The sequence below is a fragment of the Polyodon spathula genome, chromosome 20 (genome assembly GCF_017654505.1).
Source record: "Polyodon spathula isolate WHYD16114869_AA chromosome 20, ASM1765450v1, whole genome shotgun sequence".
NCBI lineage: Eukaryota > Metazoa > Chordata > Actinopteri > Acipenseriformes > Polyodontidae > Polyodon > Polyodon spathula.
In genome coordinates this window covers 26,456,703-26,476,281 of record NC_054553.1, presented here as the reverse complement: position 1 = coordinate 26,476,281, position 19,579 = coordinate 26,456,703, and the positions used below count along the sequence as shown (strand labels likewise).

Here is a 19,579-nt window from a genome sequence, read left to right as displayed (position 1 = left end):
AAATCATCATGTTAGTGTCTGTAAACATACATGTACAAGTCAATTTTGTTTGAATTATATAGTTTACCTATTCTTTTCGCAATTCTTTGGCTATACCTGTTAATACTGGTACCATATGGAAATATAGACTCGGGAGGCATTTGTGCTATAAACACCCAAGGTATTTGGTCAAAAAAAAAAAAAAAGCTCTCTCACATGAAATTATATGGCGATATGGTCGTTTTTTTATTATTATTATTATTATTTATTATTATTATTATTATTAAAAAAAAATTATTTATTAAAAAAAAAAAAAAAACTTAAAAAAAAAAAAAAAAAAAAAAGCAACGGTATAGCAACTATTTAAACATAACTATGTTATGTAATGCTTGGCACGATGCTAAAACCTTGTGAAAACTTGAAATCCCAGGGCAATCGTTTCCAAAAAGCAGGGGGGTTGACTACATTGCAAAAAAGATAAGAAGCAGAAAATAAGATTTGACTTGGCTATATTCCCCATTACAATGGCACTTGATTGAGTAAATCTACAGATCCTACCCCTAAAAGATCCGATAAGATTGGAGATACGTGGAGATGAGATGAGGAAATCCTCTATCAAAGTGGATCAGTCTTCAAATAATAATCATTATAAAAAATAATGACTGTATATATATTTTGTCCTATCGGTACAGCATCAGGGATATATTTTGACATAGTGGGACACCAGCATTATGTTTTAAAGAGGAAGAATGTATCATAAATGTTACATTACAAAACAACAACAGGAAAGAGCTTGCCTTTTAGTTATATATCCCTTAGTTGTTTAGTGCCCCTTTAAAAAAAAAAAAAGAGTTGATAAAAAGGCTGGATTAAACACTGAGAAAATGATCCCCACAAATGATTTAACAAAGTTGCATTACATTTTATTTGCATTACATTTTATATGCATTACAATGTTGCATCCCTACCAAAATTCAACCAAACAGCTCTGTAGAACTAAATCAGTAAACTCAGAAAGCAGAAGAAGCTGCATGTAATGGACCGATGTTGCTCAATACATAGTGTGACTCTAACTTGCTGCTCAAACAGAGTCTGGGGATGTGTGATGAGTTTCCAGGTCATTGCCGATTATTGCAAGGCTCTGTTTCCTTGCTACTTTAAAGTGGTGGTGGTGGTGCAACTCTTAAGAGTTATAAAACAAATTAGATGTTGCATACAGAAACAACAATCGTGATTTTGTCTTTTTCTTCAAATAAGTTGACGAGTGCTTAACACCTCTTATGATTCTATCCAGGGTCCTTCCGTATGTCTGTTAGTAATATGTGGCACATACTGTATCTATTCATACACATACACATACTGTAGATATTCACAAATAATCTCACTGGTAATGAAAAGTTTAATAGTTTATTAATAAGGCTTTATAAAGCTGATCACCTTGGCATTACATGTATAATTAATACTGTTTTTTTTTCTCTTAACTAAATTCCCAGGTTGGATGTTACATTTAAGGTAAACATTTGACTGAGACAAAACAAAATGGAGTTTGGAACTTCTTCAGTTGCCAACGTGACAGATCCCTGGATTTACTCCGGTTTTTTCATTGGAAATGACTCCTCAGCAATTACCACTATTGCATCTACCAAGGTCACTGACCTTATGTTTGACAAGACCAGCAGCGTGGTCATCACCTTCTTGTATTTTGTGGTGTGCGCTGTGGGACTGTGTGGAAACACATTAGTCATCTATGTGATCCTGCGTTATGCCAAGATGAAAACTGTCACCAATATTTACATCCTGAACTTAGCCATCGCAGATGAACTGTTCATGCTTGGGTTACCCTTTATCGCAATACAGTTGGCCCTAGTCAACTGGCCTTTTGGCCAAGCCCTTTGCCGGGTAGTAATGACCGTTGATGGACTGAACCAGTTCACAAGCATCTTCTGCCTGACGGTGATGAGCATTGACAGGTACCTGGCTGTAGTCCACCCCATCAAGTCCACCAAATGGAGGAAACCAAGAATGGCCAAGATGATCAATGGGGCGGTATGGGCTCTCTCGCTGTTGGTCAACCTGCCCATCATAATCTACAGTAGTGAGAGGAGAAGTCACAATGGTAACAGCTGCACCATCATCTGGCCAGACCCTCCAGAGGCATATTATACAGGGTTCATGTTCTACACCTTCTTACTGGGATTCTTCATTCCCCTGATGGTCATCTGCCTTTGCTACCTGCTAATCATCATCAAGGTGAAGTCCTCCGGGATCCGAGTGGGCTCTTCCAAAAGGAAGAAGTCAGAAAGGAAGGTGACCAGGATGATCTCCATCGTGGTGGCAGTTTTCGTCTTCTGCTGGCTGCCCTTCTATGTTTTCAACGTCACGTCTGTGACGGGCACTATTACCACCAGCCCTGCCTTGAAGAGCATGTTTGACTTTGTGGTGGTCCTGAGCTATGCCAACAGCTGTGCCAACCCCATCCTGTATGCTTTCCTGTCTGAGAACTTCAAGAAGAGCTTTCAGAACGTGCTGTGCCTGAAGAGGGTGGGAGGGCTGGACGATATAGACAGGAGCGACAGCAGACAGGACAAGACCAGGATGATGAATGAAGCTACGGAGACCCAAAGCACACTACTTAACGGGGATCTCCAGACCAGCATTTGAAACAGATTTGAAAGATGTGTTTCAGTCCAAATCAAGAAGTCTTTACCCCTTCATCTATGGAGATATCTATTTCCATTACCTCCACTCAGTGCCCCTTGCACCATGGATGATCTGTTTCTGATATTGTGCTGTACTGACCCATTTAAAATCACTTCAACTGATGCAAACCTGCACAAATCTGGACAAAACTTGGTGTGAAGGATACCGTTTTGTTGTTGTTGTTTTGTCTTTGACAGACAATTACATAGATACAGTAAAATTTTAAGTTATTGTACAGTATTTTAACTTATTTATAAGAACGTTTATAATTTATTGGCTCAGTTTCCTCAGATGTAGTACAAACAGACCAAAAATAATCATTCCCAGTCACCTGCTTACTGTAGATTAAAAAGCCTGTGTGACAGTATTTGAAATTTCAAGATTGGACTTTTTCTGCACTCTTCAGAAATGTGAAAACATGACCATATTTTTAGAAAGGATTTAAAACAAAATGCTGCTCCCAATAAAAGTTCTCAAAGTACCAACAACGCAATGCTTTTAAAGCCATCTTTAGTTATAGCTTCTTTTCGTGTTTTATGTTTTTTTGCAATGACTTAAATAGGAGTTTGTGCAAGTCATAATGAAACAGCATAATAGCAGATTTATCGACAAACAATATGAATTACATCACGTATGCTAGTCGCTACCTTTGGTGTCTCAGAAGTTTGTATAATAGAACATTCCACACACTGTGTGGAAGGTTCTAGATTACACTCACTGTGTGTAAAGTTCTGGATTCCACTCACTGTGTTTAAGGTTCTGGATTCCACTCACTGTGCAAGTTTCTGGATTCTACTCTGTGTGTAAGGTTCTGGATTCTACACACTGTGTGTAAGGTTCTGGATTCCACTTTCTGTGTAAGGTTCTGGATTCCACTCACTGTGTGTAAGGTTCTGGATTCCACTCACTGTGTGTAAGGTTCTGGATTCCACACTCACTGTGTGTAAGGTTCTGGATTCCACTCACTGTGTGTAAGGTTCTGGATTCCACACACTGTGTGTAAGGTTCTGGATTCTACACACTGTGTGTAAGGTTCTGGATTCCACTTTCTGTGTAAGGTTCTGGATTCCACTCACTGTGTGTAAGGTTCTGGATTCCACACACTGTGTGTAAGGTTCTGGATTCCACACTCTCTGTGTGTAAGGTTCTGGATTCCATTCTGTGTGTAAGGTTTTAGATGCCACTCACTGGGTGTAAGGTTTTGGATTCCACTCTGTGTTTAAGGTTTTGGATTCCACTAACTGTATGTAAGGGTCTGGATCCAGCTTTAGCCACCCCCTTACTGTCAAAGAACCTTATAATAAGTGAATAAAACTGTGCTTTTGTGCCATGTCTCTTATTTCTGCTGTGGTGCTGCATTGTATCTCCACTCTTTCAAGTAATTAATTAGACAATCTATCCAACAGTCAGAATGGCTGGGGGTACTGTAGCTTTAAGTGAATATGCTTTTTTTTCAGAGGTGCAGGATGAAGTCAGTTATATTGAAAAGTTACATGAGGAATAGAATCCTACAATACAGTAAAGCTAATCTGTGCCACCCACCACAAAAAAAAAAAAAAAAATTGACTTTGCTGTATAGTTTTTTTTTTTGGAATTGTGTTCGTATTTTCTAAAGAGTTGACATCTTGTATAGGATTTATAATTGTTAGACTGAAATAAAGTGTAAACAGTTTTTCAGAGATGTTGCGTTTGCATGGGGCACTGCAATATCCCCATAGAGATCTAATGAAAAAATATGGTTGGGTTAAACAATGATATTAGGTAGAAGGGAACAGAATATTATGACTGATGTATATTCCCCTTTACTATTTTAACAAGGTATTTTCATTCACTTGTAGAAGGATTTATGTAATGAACACAGTGCCACCAAAAAACTGTAAATCTTATCTACCCCCTTATGTATTAATAATAAGTGTATAATACATAGATTTTGGTGAAGCAATCTATGAAGTTGAATTTCTTCTTAAATCATATGCACGAAAGTATTTACTAACACCATACAACTTGTATCCTGCATCCTTTTAAAAAAAAGTTTTAAAAAGGTATATATTTTAGTATTTATTTTTCAAATGTTACAGTATTACAGAGAAAGGAATCCATGTGTGGTAAAATGACATTCCGTTTTAAAATTCAGCAAATTCTGTGTCAGGGACTGAATGCATTCCTGTTTGTAATTGTATTTGAGAACAATATTGAAGTCACTGTGGATCATCCAGACTAGCTGGACCGTGGATATACACTGTTTTATAGTGTTTTGTTTTTAGCCCATATTACTGTTGATAATTGATGTCTTTATTCATGTTATTTTTAAGTGTGATGTGATGAATGTAAAAGCGTGCCAGTGCCTGTCTCCCTCGTTACTAAGCTGTTGATATTGAATGTATTCTTCTTTATATGCAAGTGGTTTTATTTGCTTTTACAGTATTTGGCTGTCCCGTCCGAGCTATGGCAAGATCTTAACTAGGAGTTCCAATGTAATTATTCAGTATGTTTCTACTGTATTCCACAGCTGCTACTGTTTGAATCAAACAGTCTGTATTGCAAGCTTTAGATAGTTTGGTGTAAGCTTTTGATAATTATATAACAGCCAAATCCGTTCTGTAATACATTTTACCTATGAGTTAATATGCTAATTATGTAGATCCTATTTTTCTTACTGAAAATAAAACTCAAACCAATTCACAATTCTCTCCAAGAACACATTGATCAATAGGACCAGTGCACCATCAAACCACTCCATGGCCACACATGAAATACACATTCATCCACAAATGTGTTCCTGAATAGGGGGAAAGGAATAAACACAACCATTCTGATATATTTTTAATAAAAAAGTGTTTATAATAAATGAAACAACATATATTTTAGGGTTATAGGATGGCGAACATCGTATATGGCAGTAAAGTGATCAGATCAAGGCCGAAAGCCGAGGTCCATTTAATCCCTATGAGTCTCAATATAACCCACACACAGATGTTCAACGTCCTATAACTATTATATACTGCTTTATTATTAATACACAAGGTACAAATCCAGCTATATTTGATTTCTAATCATTGCCCACCTTTATTTTAATCCATTGTCCATTTCATTGAAAAGGGGGAAAAGGCTGAAGAGAACAGCATTAAGTTGGTGAGGTACTCGGCCCACTGTGACGTCACTGTTTTAAATGGACTTTGCTGTTGAATGAAATTCTGAGTGCAGCTTCAGGTATGTTTTTTTTTTTTTTAAAGCAGTTTACATCAGCTGTGCTGATATGAAGAATACAGCAGGGTAAAGAATGAAAGTGGCATGGCTGATGTCATGAATAGGGTTTCTCTGTGATGTGTCGTGGAATACAGAAGGCGAAACGTGTGCTCTGATTGGCTGAAAGGTCCTGAACATTCTCTAATAACAATTAAACCCAGAAAAGCTTATGATTGCTTCTGTTTGATATCAGTTGACATAATCCTACTGTACCCATAACCACACAGGTGGAATAACAGAGAGACTCAGGAACATCAGAGGAAGACTATATAAAAGAATAATAGGTAAGAAAACACCAGTGATGTTTCCCATTGCTAAAGTGAATAATCAAACACACAGCACCCAGACGAATAATGCCTTTTTTTGCAGTCATTTGCTGCCTTAGATTGAATACCACCTACTTGCAATTAGAACCAAGAAAACAGCAAATCTCCTAAATCATTATTATTGGCTTTCTTGTTCTTGATCATTTCCTTCTTCAGTGGCTGGAGGCAATAGAGTGTAATGAACTTTCAGGCATCGTGTGCTTCATAGAAAGTGGATCACAATGTAGGTGTTAAGAGATGCCAAACGGGTTATTGGATTATTCTGATTGAGAGCCCCCCACAGACCCTAACACTCAGATGAGGCCCGTTGCCATTGATTAGGCTGATTTCCCATGCCAATTGAAATAATTGAGGAAACAGCTGCTTGAATTCAGGCTGGTTATCGCGCTCCATTCAGATAAGCAGACAGATAACATCAATCGGCACAATGCAAGTAGTTGTTCCTTCAATGGTTTTAATTGGATTGGTAAATAAGGTATTTTTTGGAACCCCAACCTGGGTGTCCGTGCCTGTCTGCTGCGGTGAGAGTTTCGAAATCAACAAATAATGGATTTGTGCAGCTCTAAAATCAAGAAAACACCCAAATCAAAATGAGCTTGTCAAAAGATTTGCGATTCTCATCCACAACTCTGACATACAACCTAAATAAAGTACAATCATCATATGATTGTGCGTGAAGTGAACTGCAGTCAAGGCGTTTCAATCACACCTTATTATTAAAGGTACTGTGGATAAAGACTCAATTACATTTCAAAGGTACCTCCTTCCACAGTGCGGTCTGGATGATTTGCATCTCCAAAACCATGCTTTGAAAAATTGCAATACAAATTACACGTGCTGGACCTTCAAAGGAGTCAGAGCATTCCCATTCTAAAAGACTGCTAAATGAACATTTGAGTTTTAACAGCAGCAATTACAGTTGTATTGTAGGTTATCTCAGTTTTAAAATCAATAGAATCCGTATTATTACAGATAATGACCCCATCATGCACAGTGAAGCAGCTCTGCTATTCTCCCATATTCACTATATCATCTCCCATCCTCACGCAAACCTCTATTTAGAGTGTTGTATGACAAGTTTGAACACAACCCCGTCATGCAAAAAGCACTCTTCTTCACATGATGTTCAGAACATCATAATACGCATCATCTAAACAGGGATGGAAATAAGACTCCACTTGCAGAGCAGTTTGATCAATTTCTTGTTTTACTATGAGTTTAATAAGACATGCTTGTTATCTATACACTATGGCTAATCAAGCTTGTACTAAAACCTGGAATGGGTAAAACTGCATCATGAGATAAATCCTGTGAATCCATCATGACTATCAAATGTTACTTTGTGCAAAAAAAATAGACTTTCTTTCAATAAACTCAGTCTCATTTATTTAAATGGTTTCCCAGCTAGAGGGTCACAGGTGCATGGTTCCTATGGAGATGGTGGGCTTGTGAAAAAGAATGCAGATCAGAGTGTAATTATACATTAGAAATTGATGCTGTAAAATAGCCACAGTGTCAGGGATGGCTGTCAAAGTGGCTACAGTACACATTCTGCATATCCATTGGTCTTGAACCCTTAACATTCAACCAGGACCAGGCAACAACTTTTAATTACCATCAATCTGCAAAGCCTATCCAAGTTATTAGAGCTACTAGAGTATTTTTTGGTTGTTCGGATTGAGCTCCACATGTCATTGATTGGGTTCATTTACCATCACTTTTAAGTTATTAGTGTGGGCCAGTAGCCTATTTATGTGGGCATTTCTGCTACAGAAATTGCTACACTAAAATATAATCATAAGCCCTTTTTATCGACTGTATTAGATTAGACACAGGTTAATTTAATACATTGGGGGGGGGGGGGGGGGGGGGGGGGGGGGGTTGGTTGAGAGCAATATTTAATAAATCTATATTTATTTAGATTCAAGGAACATGTTATTCTTATACGTTCCCCAAATTATTTTCTATTTTTTCCATTACATTTTTTCATGTAGACTGTATTAAATTATTCTATCGAGTTCAGGTGAAGTAAATCTGCCATATAAATATTTTAAGAAAATAAGCCTTGCATTCTAGCTTCAACCAAACATGTTTTTCTCATGTTACCATAAAAATAAAATACAAATACTATAGCGCCACCTAGAGATTTGCATATTCCACTGGCATAAAAACCAATGATAATCCTGCATGGATAATATATACATATTTAATTCACAAAAGCCATTACTAATTCAAAGCTTAGGCTGTACAAATAGGATCTCTGCATTATTTAATAAGCAAGCAGGTCAGGCTGCAAAAAGACCAGTTGTCTAGTTTTACCTTTCATCTCCGTGTTTATTATTCCTTCATGGCCTGATGCACCTCACTTAAGTCAATAATATAATTTATGGGCAGTCTGTTCGATTATGATTGAAAGCTATGGGAAACCAAATATTGGTTTAGGCACTTGCTGATAGAGAAACTGAAATATTTACAATATAGCCAACAAAAAAAGTCATATTGACAGCTGCTTGAAAAATATTCTTCTATCTTTTTTTTTTAACAATTCAGATTGGAAGTTTATTAATTAACAGACCGAGACAATCATAGTATCTCGCTTTATAAATATATTCTTGAACTCCTAATAATCAAAGTTTGAGAAACCTATCAGGATCCCATTATAATAGTAGCAAAAAGACCTGAACAGAATCTTTTACAAACAGGTCTTGATATAGCAGTACTGTAATGCATTAGCATTCAGATCCTTTTGTGATACCATTTGTATGTGAAAATATGAAAAGGTTGATTGTGATATCATGCCATTTATCACTGCCCTTGTGATACAAACACTCCATTCCTATTGAAATTCCACTGCTGAAGATTTGATAGGGGTAGTGTTTCATAGGTCTATAAAATGGTGATGTATTTAACTTTGTCGCAATATGGATATTGTAGTACTGTAGAGCATTATAAATCTAGTGGCAGCAAGTCTCCCCCTAGTGGACATTTTACCTCATGCGCAGTCTATAACACTGTTATTAAAAGCCCTGCATATTGAAAGTTGTTGGTGTGGTTTTTTTTGTTTTTGTTTTTTGTTTTTTACAGTTGCCTTTAAGCTGTTGTACGTTATAGCAGACAATCTAAGGTGGGGGTTCAGAACAGTACATAGTTGGGAAAAAATGCTGCTAACATTTTGCCTGGTGGGGTATTACCTAGGGGTGTTGCCACCTGTTTTGGTTTTGACTGGATCGTTCTCTTTTTGAGGCAGCTGTCCTGGGAAATCTGTAAGACTTCCCAGGACATTAAATGTCATAAAAGTACGGTATGCGATTTTTTTTTTTTTTTTTTTTGTACGAAATTACTCTAGTGTCCTGTTTTTTGTAAATCAGAGGTGGGAACACTACTCCTACCATGTACTCCCCATATAACCTTGTGCTGTGATTCTATAAAAAACATACGGCAGTTCAGTTATATTAAAAAGGGGCTACAGGTAATTGTGCTGTCCTAGATAGGGTTGCCGCCTGTTCCTTTCCCAGGATCGCCCTGGTTTTGAGAAAGGTATCGCGGATTTCGCGGAAGACTAAGGTCTTTTTTTATTATTGTTATTATCACGTTTTTAATCTTATGCTTCAAGATCCATGAAGATAAGGTAACTACAGTAACACCGCAATGCCAGTCCCGTAAGTTGAGCACAACTTAAATAAATCAAGATAATACAACACAGACACACAGTATTAATTGGTTGCCAGCACTATAATATTAATATTAACAGTGTTACCTATTTCATTTCTATACGAATTCTAGAGTATTTGCAGCTACCCTTTGATCTTACTCAACTTGTGACCTGGGCTGTTGACAGCTGCGTTCATACTAATTTGACTGAAATGATATTCAACCATTATTTGTAAAATATATAGTTTTCTGATTTGGCAGGAGAAAGGATTCATGGGGTGTCGAGGCTTAAAAGTTTCCCATAGTGAAAGCATGGTAAAGTGCAAATTAGGGTTGTAAAGGTTAAAAAGACTTAAATGCTGCTTGAAGAGCTGGTTGAGCTGGTTTAAGCAAATCAGTTTCAGTAAATACATTGTTGTCAACACTCCTAAATAAATGTAGTTGCAGCTATTTTATATACCTCCTGGCTAATCAATAAGAAACTAGTAAACGTGAGTTCCATCCAAACTCTTCAGCTACGTTATAGTACTGCCAAAGAAAATGCAGTACTGTTTTAGCAGAACTGTGGGTTAAGTCGGCGCCAGTTATTTCAACCAAAAAACCTGTGTATTCGCATTTAACCGCACAATTCTCAGTAACCTAGTTCTCTATGACAAAAACAGTTTACTAAAAAGAATAGACGTTTTTCAGACGTTTCATTGAAGCTTGCATGTTTGCTTGCTGCTGTTTTAACTAACATTAGGTCAAGTTTCTTAGAAACAATGCCAAAACTACAAAGCAACAACCCCATCTACTGGATATAGACAGAAGTAAATAACAAACAAACAAACAAAAAAATGCTCTCTTGTCATGTGATTAGGGAATGCCTCGCCTTCTCCAATCAGCTTCAAGATCCTTCTTCCTGGTTCCGGTTCCAGGTTGTTGTTACAGTGATGGCGGCGGTGCCAGCTCAGTCGCTCCGGGTGTCGGAGATCAAGGACCTGGTGGCACTTTTTGAGAAGTACAGCACCGATGAGATCCGCGGGGTCGAGCGCAAGGTGCGGGGGGAGATTGAGCAGAAGAAAGAAGAGCTGCGGCAGATGGTCGGGGAGCGGTACCGGGATCTGATCGAGGCGGCGGACACGATAAGGGAGATGAGCCAGTGTTCGGAGAGTGTGGTGCAGTCGGTCCAGGATATGTACCGGTACTGTAACAAGCTGAAACAAAATAAAACCGGGCCTGCCATTGCCAACAAAGTGGAGGTAAGGAGATACAACATGTTTACACATGTAACGTGAATGTTATTGTTACCTGCTTTTAAAAGTGAACTCCGGAACTGCAAATATTCCAACAACTGTATGCAAAGGTATTAGTTTACCAAGTATCGTATTTGTTTAGTTAGTTACTTCAGTTTAAACGGAGCAAACACGATAAAGCAACAGACGATGGAAAAATATAGTACTGTATGAAAAATTAATCATTTTAAAAATCGCCAGTAATGTAGGGTCTATAGGGTGAACAGCTTTCTCAAATAGATCTATTACGCAGATATACCAACAGGAGGCAGTGCAGGATAAAGCCTGGGATTGAATTAGCTACTGTCCTGAAGTTTAGAAAGTACACTATTTAAATGTGCCATGTCTATTGTGGTACACTACAGTAATGTAAAACAAAAAAATACATATTATGTATTTTCCCTTTTTAAAAAAAATGGAATGTGTACACAAATGATTTACCATTGAGGACCACCTTTTGTATGAACTATTTAAAACTATAATTTAATTAGAAATTGTGCTTTGAGACATTCTGTATTATCACCATTGCTTAAAAAAATAAAATACTATGTACGGTGATTAGAATGCCACTTGCCTATAAGAATGTAGTTCATTTAGCTCCAGTTCCTGAAAGTCTGTGTCTTAAGTCTTTCCGTGCCCTCAGAGCCAGCGTCCCTCCCAGGAGAAGTTCTACAGCATGGCTGCTCAGATCAAGCTTCTTCTGGAAATCCCGGAGTGGATTTGGAGCTCCATGGAGTCGGCTCAGTACCTGCGGGCCACCCAGCTCTATCTGCTGTGCTGCCACCTGCACAGCCTGCTCCAGCTGGAGTCCAGTGGGTCCCACTACAGCCCAGTGCTCTCCCGCTTCCCCATACTGGTGCGGCAGGTTGCAGCCGCGGGGCACTTCAGGTACAGCCTCACACAGTTAGGGAAATAATTCATAACTAATCAAACAAATTACATTGTATGCCTGAGTACTTAAACAACAGAAACAACAGGGCTAAAACAGAACCGATATTCAAGATGAAATCCAAAAGCAAAGCAGATGTATTGATTTGGCAATGCTAATTATGAGGGATTGAACTCTGAATTGACTTGCATACTGCTGGGCCCACTCCCAGGTCGACCATCCTGCTGGAGAGTAAGTCCTTGCTGAAAGGCAGGGCGGTGTCAGACCAGGCCATCGCCGAGGCGCTCACGTCCATCATGCTGCTGGAGGACAGCTCCCCCCGACAGGCCCTCGCTGACTTCCTGTTGGCCAGGAAAGCCTCCATCCAGCAGCTTCTGAACCAGCCACACCACGGTAAGGCATGCAGTGGAAACAAAGGGACTGAACATTTGTGGTGGTTTGACTGCTTAGTTCTATTTGCTGTAGGTACAGGTTTTTATCTATTTAGTTACAATTACAATGAGATTCACTGTACTACAAAGCAGTTTTCCTGCTACTGTTGCATTTGCATTGCAGACAACTAGCAATCTGCATATATAGCCTGTTTTTAATAAATAACCATAGAGGACCTGCACAATGCTTTTCAGGTGTAGTGCAGTCCCTGTCCAGGAATGTTGAATATTACAAACTCAAGGAAGTATAAACCTGACATGGGTCTGACTCTCTTCTCTTCCCCAGGCTCTGGTATCAAGGCCCAGGTGTGCTCTCTGGTGGAGCTCTTGGCAACCACCCTTTACCAGGCCTACGCTGTGTTCTACACCCCCCCTGAGGGCCAGCTGCCAGACCCCGCCCTGACCATCGGCCTTCTCTTCACCACACTGGAGACTGGCACTGCTCCAGCAGGTACAAGGGGGAACATTTCTGACCTGGTGTAGCTGTGTATCACCTGCAGTATTTGAAATTCAGATAGAAGGCATGTAATGCATGATCCAGTTGATGGTGTTTGTATAGCCACTGCTCCCTCCCCCAATCCCCAGGTAAAGGCGTGAAGGTCCTGCACAATGAGGTGAAGTCTGGCAGCTGGTTTAAATATCTGCCGTCCTCCGTCACTGACTTCCAGCCAGTGCTGCGGACCCTCGCTCACCCCATTAACCAGGACCACCTGAGAGACACCCTGCTGCAGTGGATCAACATGTGAGTGGAATCTGACCGCACACAGAGGCCCTGCTGTGATCACAAGAAAGAAATGGGACTACCACAAAGTCCCTTTAGTTATTTCATTTACTTTAACACATAGACTGTAAACTATTCCGGCACATATCATTAATCATTTCAGTAAATATCATTGATCCAGGAAACATATTTTTCTTCATCCATAACTTTCCAAACTTAAACTTTACCTATTCATAAACAAATGGTTACATGTTGTATCACTTTTAAAGCAGCACAGGTAAATGTATGGAAATGCCAGCTGTGTAAAAACTTAAGTAACACTGCCCTCTTATGTCCACAGGTGTAAAGAGGATATCAAGTCGGGGATCTCAAGCCTGCTGGTGTATGTGAAGAGCCTGAAGGGGCTGGCGGCTATCCGGGATGCTGTGTGGGAGCTCCTGACCAGCGAGTCGCTCAGCCAGCACTGGAGCTTCGTGTGCCAGAGACTGCTGGAGCGCCCCCTGTCCTTCTGGGAGGACTTCCTACAGAAGCTCTTCCTTGACCGCCTGCAGGTAGGTATCTATGTAGGCTCAGTGGACAGCCGTCTTGTATCACAGAAACAGCATTCGCAGTCTCAGCTAGGGAGAAGCTAAACAAAATGCTACTTGGAACACCACACTGATGGTAAACATGGATCTCACTGTGGTAATGCTCAGCAAACTCTACTTACTGTTTCTGTCATATCTGTCTCAGGCGTGGCTAATGGTAAAACATAGCTCATTTGCTCAAGTGACACTAAAGGACCTAAGCTTTCGTTCAATAGAAAATATGACAAGCATGTCAGTTATCTATCGCTTTGTTTAATTCTTTTCCATACTGATTGTTCATTTTTCAACCCCAAGGCTCTGACTAAAGAAGGGCTGGATGAGATCTCAAGCAGCTCCAAGCAGCTGCTGGTTTCAGCCCTGCAGGAGCTGGCAGCCAGGCCAGTGCCGGGGGCGCAGGGTAGAGCAGTCCAGTTCGAGTATGACATCGCCTCGTTCCTGTGGTCCGAAGCCCCTGGCGACCTGCTGAGTGATGCCGCCTGGGTGAGCGTTTCCAACCGCAGCCACCTTCTCAAGAGCGGTCTGTCCATGAAGGCCCAGGCCCTGACGCCCTGCATCCAGAGCTTCTGTAGCTCCCTCGACTCCAAACTTAAAATCAAGCTGGACGACCTCCTGTCCTATTTGCCCCCTGAAAAAAACCTGAAAGAATCCGCCGACCCACCCACTGGCTCCCAGCTGAGAAACTCTGCCTTCGACCGCTACGCAGATGCCAATACTGTGGAGGAGTCTCTTCGGGAACACTGCCTCTCCTGTGTGCGCTATATCCTCTCCTGTGTCCAGTCGGAGCTGACAGCTGCCCAGGATAGGCTGCAGAGCTCCAGCAAGTACTCTCCGTTAGACAGCAGCCTCAATTCGGTCCTCTTCATGGCCCGGCTTTGTCAGTCCATGGGAGAACTCTGTCCCAACCTGAAGCAATGCATCATGGGGAAAGCGGGCGATCATGTGACCAGGGAGATCTCGCGTGTGGGGAAGAAGCTGGGGAAGGGCAGCAACAAAGCCCCTGAGGTGAACCCTGCCCAGGCCAGATGGCAGGAGGTGAGGGAGGAGCTTCTTAAACACTGCATGGAGGCCTATCGCATCTGGAGCATCACTGTATCCAAGGTCAGGCCCTGTAGTAAGGGGTGCATCTGCGTTTCTTTATATTTTTTTTATATGTCTTCTCAATCTCCTGCTGTATAGTGCGTCCATGTACACTATCAGGCTGAACAGTGAAAAGTGCATAACGTACATAGAAAAACCTCTTACAGTCTGATTTGTCATACTTGCCTTCATAACTTAGCTGAAAATCACAATGGTGTTCCTGCCAAGGTGTACATTGTGTGCACGTGATACAGACAAATCCCTTGGAGGTACTGTAACAGCTGTGAATGCTGAAGTGTTTTCTCTCCCTCTCTTGGCCTGCAGGCTCTGGTTCATCGCTTCACACTGACACTCCACTCAGACACTGCAGGCTCCATCCTGGCTACAGCCACGAACTGGGAGGAGTTAGAGATCCAGGAGGAGACAGAGACAGGGAACAGCGTCACTTCAAAGATCCGTCTGCCTGTGCAGGTGAGGAGTGGCAGGACCTGGTTAAAATTTACGCTGCGACAAGAGCTGTACAAATAGACAGAATTGTATTTGCATTTTTCACATGCAACCAGTTTCCCTGGCCCTTTTAAAAAAATTGCTTATACATTTGTTTTCCCCCAGCCATCTTGGTATGTACAGTCCCTGCTCTTTCATTTGTGCCAAGAGGTGAACCGGGTCGGAGGTCATGCCCTGCCAAAGTTAACCCTGCAGGAACTGCTCAAGGGCTTCCTGGATGAGCTGATCCCAGCATACAACGAACTGATTTCAAACAAGCACAACAAGGTTGGTGAATTCGTACTGCAGTGGATGAATTAGGAGTGTAGCATTGATGTTACAAAGATACAAAAGGTGGTCGGTAGAGATTGAGATTCTGAAGACACTCAATCTTGAGTTAAAGCTGTACTTACACAAGAAGCTGATTGTGGGTCTGTTTTATGGTGCATCTTACACTTTGTCCTCTGAGGGCTAAGTTTATATCCCCACTAATTTTACCGGGAACCTATTTCAACCCAGGGCTCTTGAGCTGGTTATTGAAAACTTGTGATAACAGTGGTCTTGATTTTGTAATCCTATATTTTGTGATCCAAATTACTAGCTAGCTGATTCCAATTGCAAGTTTCTCTCCTGTCCCCAGCAGGACAGTGCCTTCCCGATGACACAGAACCGCTCCCTGCAGCTTCTGTTTGACCTGCGCTACCTCGCCATGGTCCTGAGCGCACGGCAGGAGGAGGGCAAGACCTCCCGCACACAGCAAGACCCCAGGTACCGCTCAGCCCTCTCAAGTCAGGGCAGCTCCTCACTCGGCAATGTGTAGCCTAACCTCCATTCTGTCTGCTCTGTGTCAGAATCCAGCAGGTCATTGATGCCTTGGAGAGCCACATTGACCCCTTCGATCTGGATGTTTTCACTCCTCCCGTCAACAGCAACCTTCACCGCCTCTCTCAGAGAACTTCGGTGAGTTTTCTCACCAGCCAGCAGTTGCTCTTTATGGCTCTGCCTGATACTGCCTTATAAAATATACAGCAAAGTGTAACTGAAAGCAGATTGCATTCTGTACTAATCAGTTCCCTGCTTGAAAAATATTTAAATAGGAACTATTATTCTATTCTTAAGCATTGCACTTCATAAAAATGCCATTTCACTGTATTTACGGACGTATTTTGTTTTCAAAGAACTAGCAAGTAAAGGAGCAGTTCCATTATTTGTTTTTGTCAAATAAGTTATATACCAGTCCAATATTTATTATCCTCTTTTTGCACTTTCTTTTGGACCCTTAGTTCTGGTCATCTGAGTCACTATTCACTGTTAAAGCATAACTAGAATGCATGTGCAATCCAGTGCTTTTCAGTAGCACAGAAACTGTAGGTGGTACCAGTTCAAGCAGGTTCTAATATTTAGCCAAAATAATTGCTGTAAATTTACACGCAAAGAGCAAACAGCTAAGTTTGTGCACCTAGACTGAGCAATGAGTTTGTGTTCCTGTGTTTTGGGCAGGTTCTTCTGGGGCTGCTCACAGGCACGGAGAAGATGTTCACGAGCCGGAGCACCAACATCAACTCCCAGGAGCCTTACAACATCCTGCCCCTTTCCTCTAGCCAGATCCGGTGAGTGGGGAACCAGCTACCTCATGTACCTGAATTGGTACACAAAGGGGGGAAATCACAAAACCTTTTATTTTTTTCTTCAAAGAGAAACAACTTGAAATAAACAACTGGCTTTTTTATTGTGTCACTTCAATTGGCGTTTTTCTCCTTTCAGAGGGGGTTTAATGGTTCACTGGCACCCTTTGTGCTAAGGCTTTAGAAGGAAAGCTGTTTTTAAAAGCAGGTATTATTTGCAACTAGTATCAATGGATAGCAGGTTAGTTCAGCGTTTTTCTCTTAAGTCTGTATTGTAATGTTCTTTTTTCACATTAATGATCATGGCCTCGACCTTCTGACAAATCCACAAATGAGTCTGTGGCCAAAAAGCTTAAGAGGACCGCTGGGCTAGGAGGTACTGGGTTAAAGCACTAAAACGATTTCTCTCCCAGATTTGGACTCTTGCCGCTGAGCATGTCCAGCAGCTCCCAGAGAGCCAAATCAGCCACCAGGGGTTCAGAGGTCAAGAAGTCCCAGGTTAGTACCAGTTAAGAGTGGCTAGCAATGTGTTTGTGTGACTCACTACAGAGATTTGAGGAGGTGTATTGTTTCCAGATGTATTGTTTCTGGATTCAAGATAGTAATGTGTTGGTTCAGTTAAAAAAGACCACAATGTAAAGTGATCAAAGTCATAAGGTGTGACCTTTCAATTACCATTTTCAAGTTACGTCATGAGTATTTTGCCAGTGAAATGAGTGTGATCGCTTATGACTCTGCACTCTGTATTCAGTTTTTGCCTTCTGGGTCCTGTAGCCTGAACTTAGAGCACATACAACACAGTGGAATCTAAGTCTGTGTGTGAAAGAGAATATTCAATGCTGCTGTTTTCCTTTGCTTTGTTACATATCTGGTTGCAGCTCCATTGAGATGCCTCCTTGTGATCTGCCCTGGATTCTTATGTTGGTATGATGAGCTCTGTGCAGTGTGCTTACGGCATTGGGGGGCAGGGGGAGAGACCCTCTCGTGATTATGCACTCTTTGCATGAAGCTGTGGTTTTTTGCACTATACTGTGTGGTTTCTTTGCCTTTTAACCCTTTGCAGTCCATTTATTCAGCGCTTGTCAGGCACGTCAGGTCCAATTTATTTTCACACGCGCCGTTTATTTTATATGCACTGTTTTCATTTTTTTGTTTCAGAGTAAAACAGATTTTAAATGCATTGAAATGCAAAAGGACACTACTGTATCTACAGCCAAGCCCCACCCCTTGTTCGCTATATTTTTCACAGACCTCTTTATAGACATGCTTACTGATAAATCATCTCCTGATCACTCGTTTTATCACCAAACTCCTGCGATCCAAGTCATTATTTTATTACTATAACATCTCCAAAAAGCTCTGCAAATGTCTGTGATATTCTTTGAGTGCTGGATGCAGAAGGAGCTACCTCCTTTGATATTTCCGTGTTATCTCTGTAGTGGATGGTGCTATGAGATACGCCCCTTTTTTTTTTTTTTTTTTTTTTTCAGTTTCGTTTGGCTCCTATCGGTCTCACTCAGCCATTGAAAGGTTTTCTCTGTGCTCTCCGGAGAAAAAACGACTAGAGACCTGTGCTTTATGTCTTTTTGATGATGTCGGACAAGGTCCGACATTGGACTGGAAAGGGAAAATTGTAATGTCGGACCTGGTCCGACAAAGGACCGCAAAGGGTTAAAAGTTAGTCTTGGTCTTGTAGGAGCTGATAGATGCCATTCTAACGTAGTGAGTGCGGTAGCATTTTGTTAACAGCTGATGGAGCTATATAAACAGCTACTTGAGGAATTTACTCAAGAGAACAGTAAAGACGGTAGACTTGGGGACAGAGTTATGAAAGCACCGTGAGGATGTTTGTTTGATTATTTCAATCTGTACAAGAAGATTTTGGTTTTCGGTTCCGACTCTACTATGCTCCCTGTGTCAGGAAAGTAAAAAATAAATAAATAAATAAATAAATAATGGTTGTCCTTGCGTACAAAAAAGTCGCGTTTTATAGTAAGTCTCTGTGGATGTTTAGCTCTATAAAGTTGCTTGGCTGTAGTTTGTCCAAATAAGTCTGTAGTAAAACACAGACTGAAAGTCCCACCTTCAACTGGGGATGTATAAAGCAGTGACTGACTAGACTTTGTTGCTTCTAAGCTGTGTGATTCTTCTGTCTACTGATGTTGTAGCTCAGCCTTCCCCAGAGTCCTATGAAATTCATACTGACTAAACCGCAGCGAATCCTAACCCTTAAGTCACAAACCTTGCTCCCTAATGACCTCATCTGGAGAAGGCTGCTGTCCTGTTGTTGCTACACCATCATGCACACCCCCTTAATCTTGGGCAGTGCTACCTGGGAATTAAGTAACAACGTTATGTCTCTTCACAGAGGGCACCTGTATCTGCTCCCCGAGTCGAAGAAACATTCAGACCCGGAAACCTGTTCCGCCAGCTTGCATCCCAGGAAGAAGAGCCGGTCACGCCCTCCCTCTTTAAAATGGGCTGGCTCTCCAGCATGACCAAGTGAAGGGAAACGTTTCCAGTCCACCACGAAGGTTTTAATGAATGTACAAAGTGTCTAATAAAATGTTTATTAATTGCAGAGGTT

General features: G+C 41.0%; 2 protein-coding genes across 4 annotated transcripts; both read left to right on the top strand.

Annotated features, from left to right (window-relative positions):
* The first annotated feature begins 1,518 nt into the window (after positions 1 to 1,518).
* On the top strand, positions 1,519 to 3,443 carry LOC121295458 (somatostatin receptor type 2-like). The gene has a single exon (XM_041220093.1). It carries the CDS (start codon positions 1,519 to 1,521, stop codon positions 2,638 to 2,640), a length of 1,122 nt encoding a protein of 373 aa, XP_041076027.1. The 3' UTR covers positions 2,641 to 3,443.
* Positions 3,444 to 10,816: 7,373 nt separating this feature from the next.
* On the top strand, positions 10,817 to 19,573 carry cog1 (component of oligomeric golgi complex 1). 3 transcript variants are annotated; one of them, XM_041220204.1, is made up of 15 exons: positions 10,817 to 11,143; positions 11,820 to 12,064; positions 12,277 to 12,458; positions 12,783 to 12,947; positions 13,082 to 13,238; positions 13,558 to 13,768; positions 14,099 to 14,902; positions 15,206 to 15,352; positions 15,494 to 15,655; positions 16,008 to 16,135; positions 16,219 to 16,327; positions 16,868 to 16,977; positions 17,406 to 17,490; positions 17,871 to 17,916; positions 19,361 to 19,448. In XM_041220204.1, the coding sequence occupies exons 1-14, from the start codon at positions 10,835 to 10,837 to the stop codon at positions 17,877 to 17,879; spliced, it is 2,823 nt and encodes a 940-aa protein (XP_041076138.1). In that variant the 5' UTR covers positions 10,817 to 10,834; the 3' UTR covers positions 17,880 to 17,916; positions 19,361 to 19,448. The 3 variants fall into 3 exon arrangements, with proteins under 3 accessions (XP_041076138.1, XP_041076137.1, XP_041076136.1); XM_041220203.1 differs by lacking the exon at positions 17,871 to 17,916 and having other exon boundaries at positions 16,011 to 16,135; positions 19,361 to 19,573; XM_041220202.1 differs by lacking the exon at positions 17,871 to 17,916 and having other exon boundaries at positions 19,361 to 19,573.
* The last annotated feature ends 6 nt before the right edge of the window (positions 19,574 to 19,579 follow it).

Bases quoted from the DNA above. Each gene is read 5' to 3' on its own strand.
- LOC121295458 (XM_041220093.1), top strand. From the start codon at position 1,519: ATGGAGTTTGGAACTTCTTCAGTTGCCAACGTGACAGATCCCTGGATT.
- cog1 (XM_041220202.1), top strand. From the start codon at position 10,835: ATGGCGGCGGTGCCAGCTCAGTCGCTCCGGGTGTCGGAGATCAAGGAC. The intron at 14,903-15,205 runs GTCAGGCCCTGT...CTTGGCCTGCAG, and splicing joins GGAGCATCACTGTATCCAAG to GCTCTGGTTCATCGCTTCAC. The intron at 16,328-16,867 runs GTGAGTTTTCTC...TGTTTTGGGCAG, and splicing joins GCCTCTCTCAGAGAACTTCG to GTTCTTCTGGGGCTGCTCAC.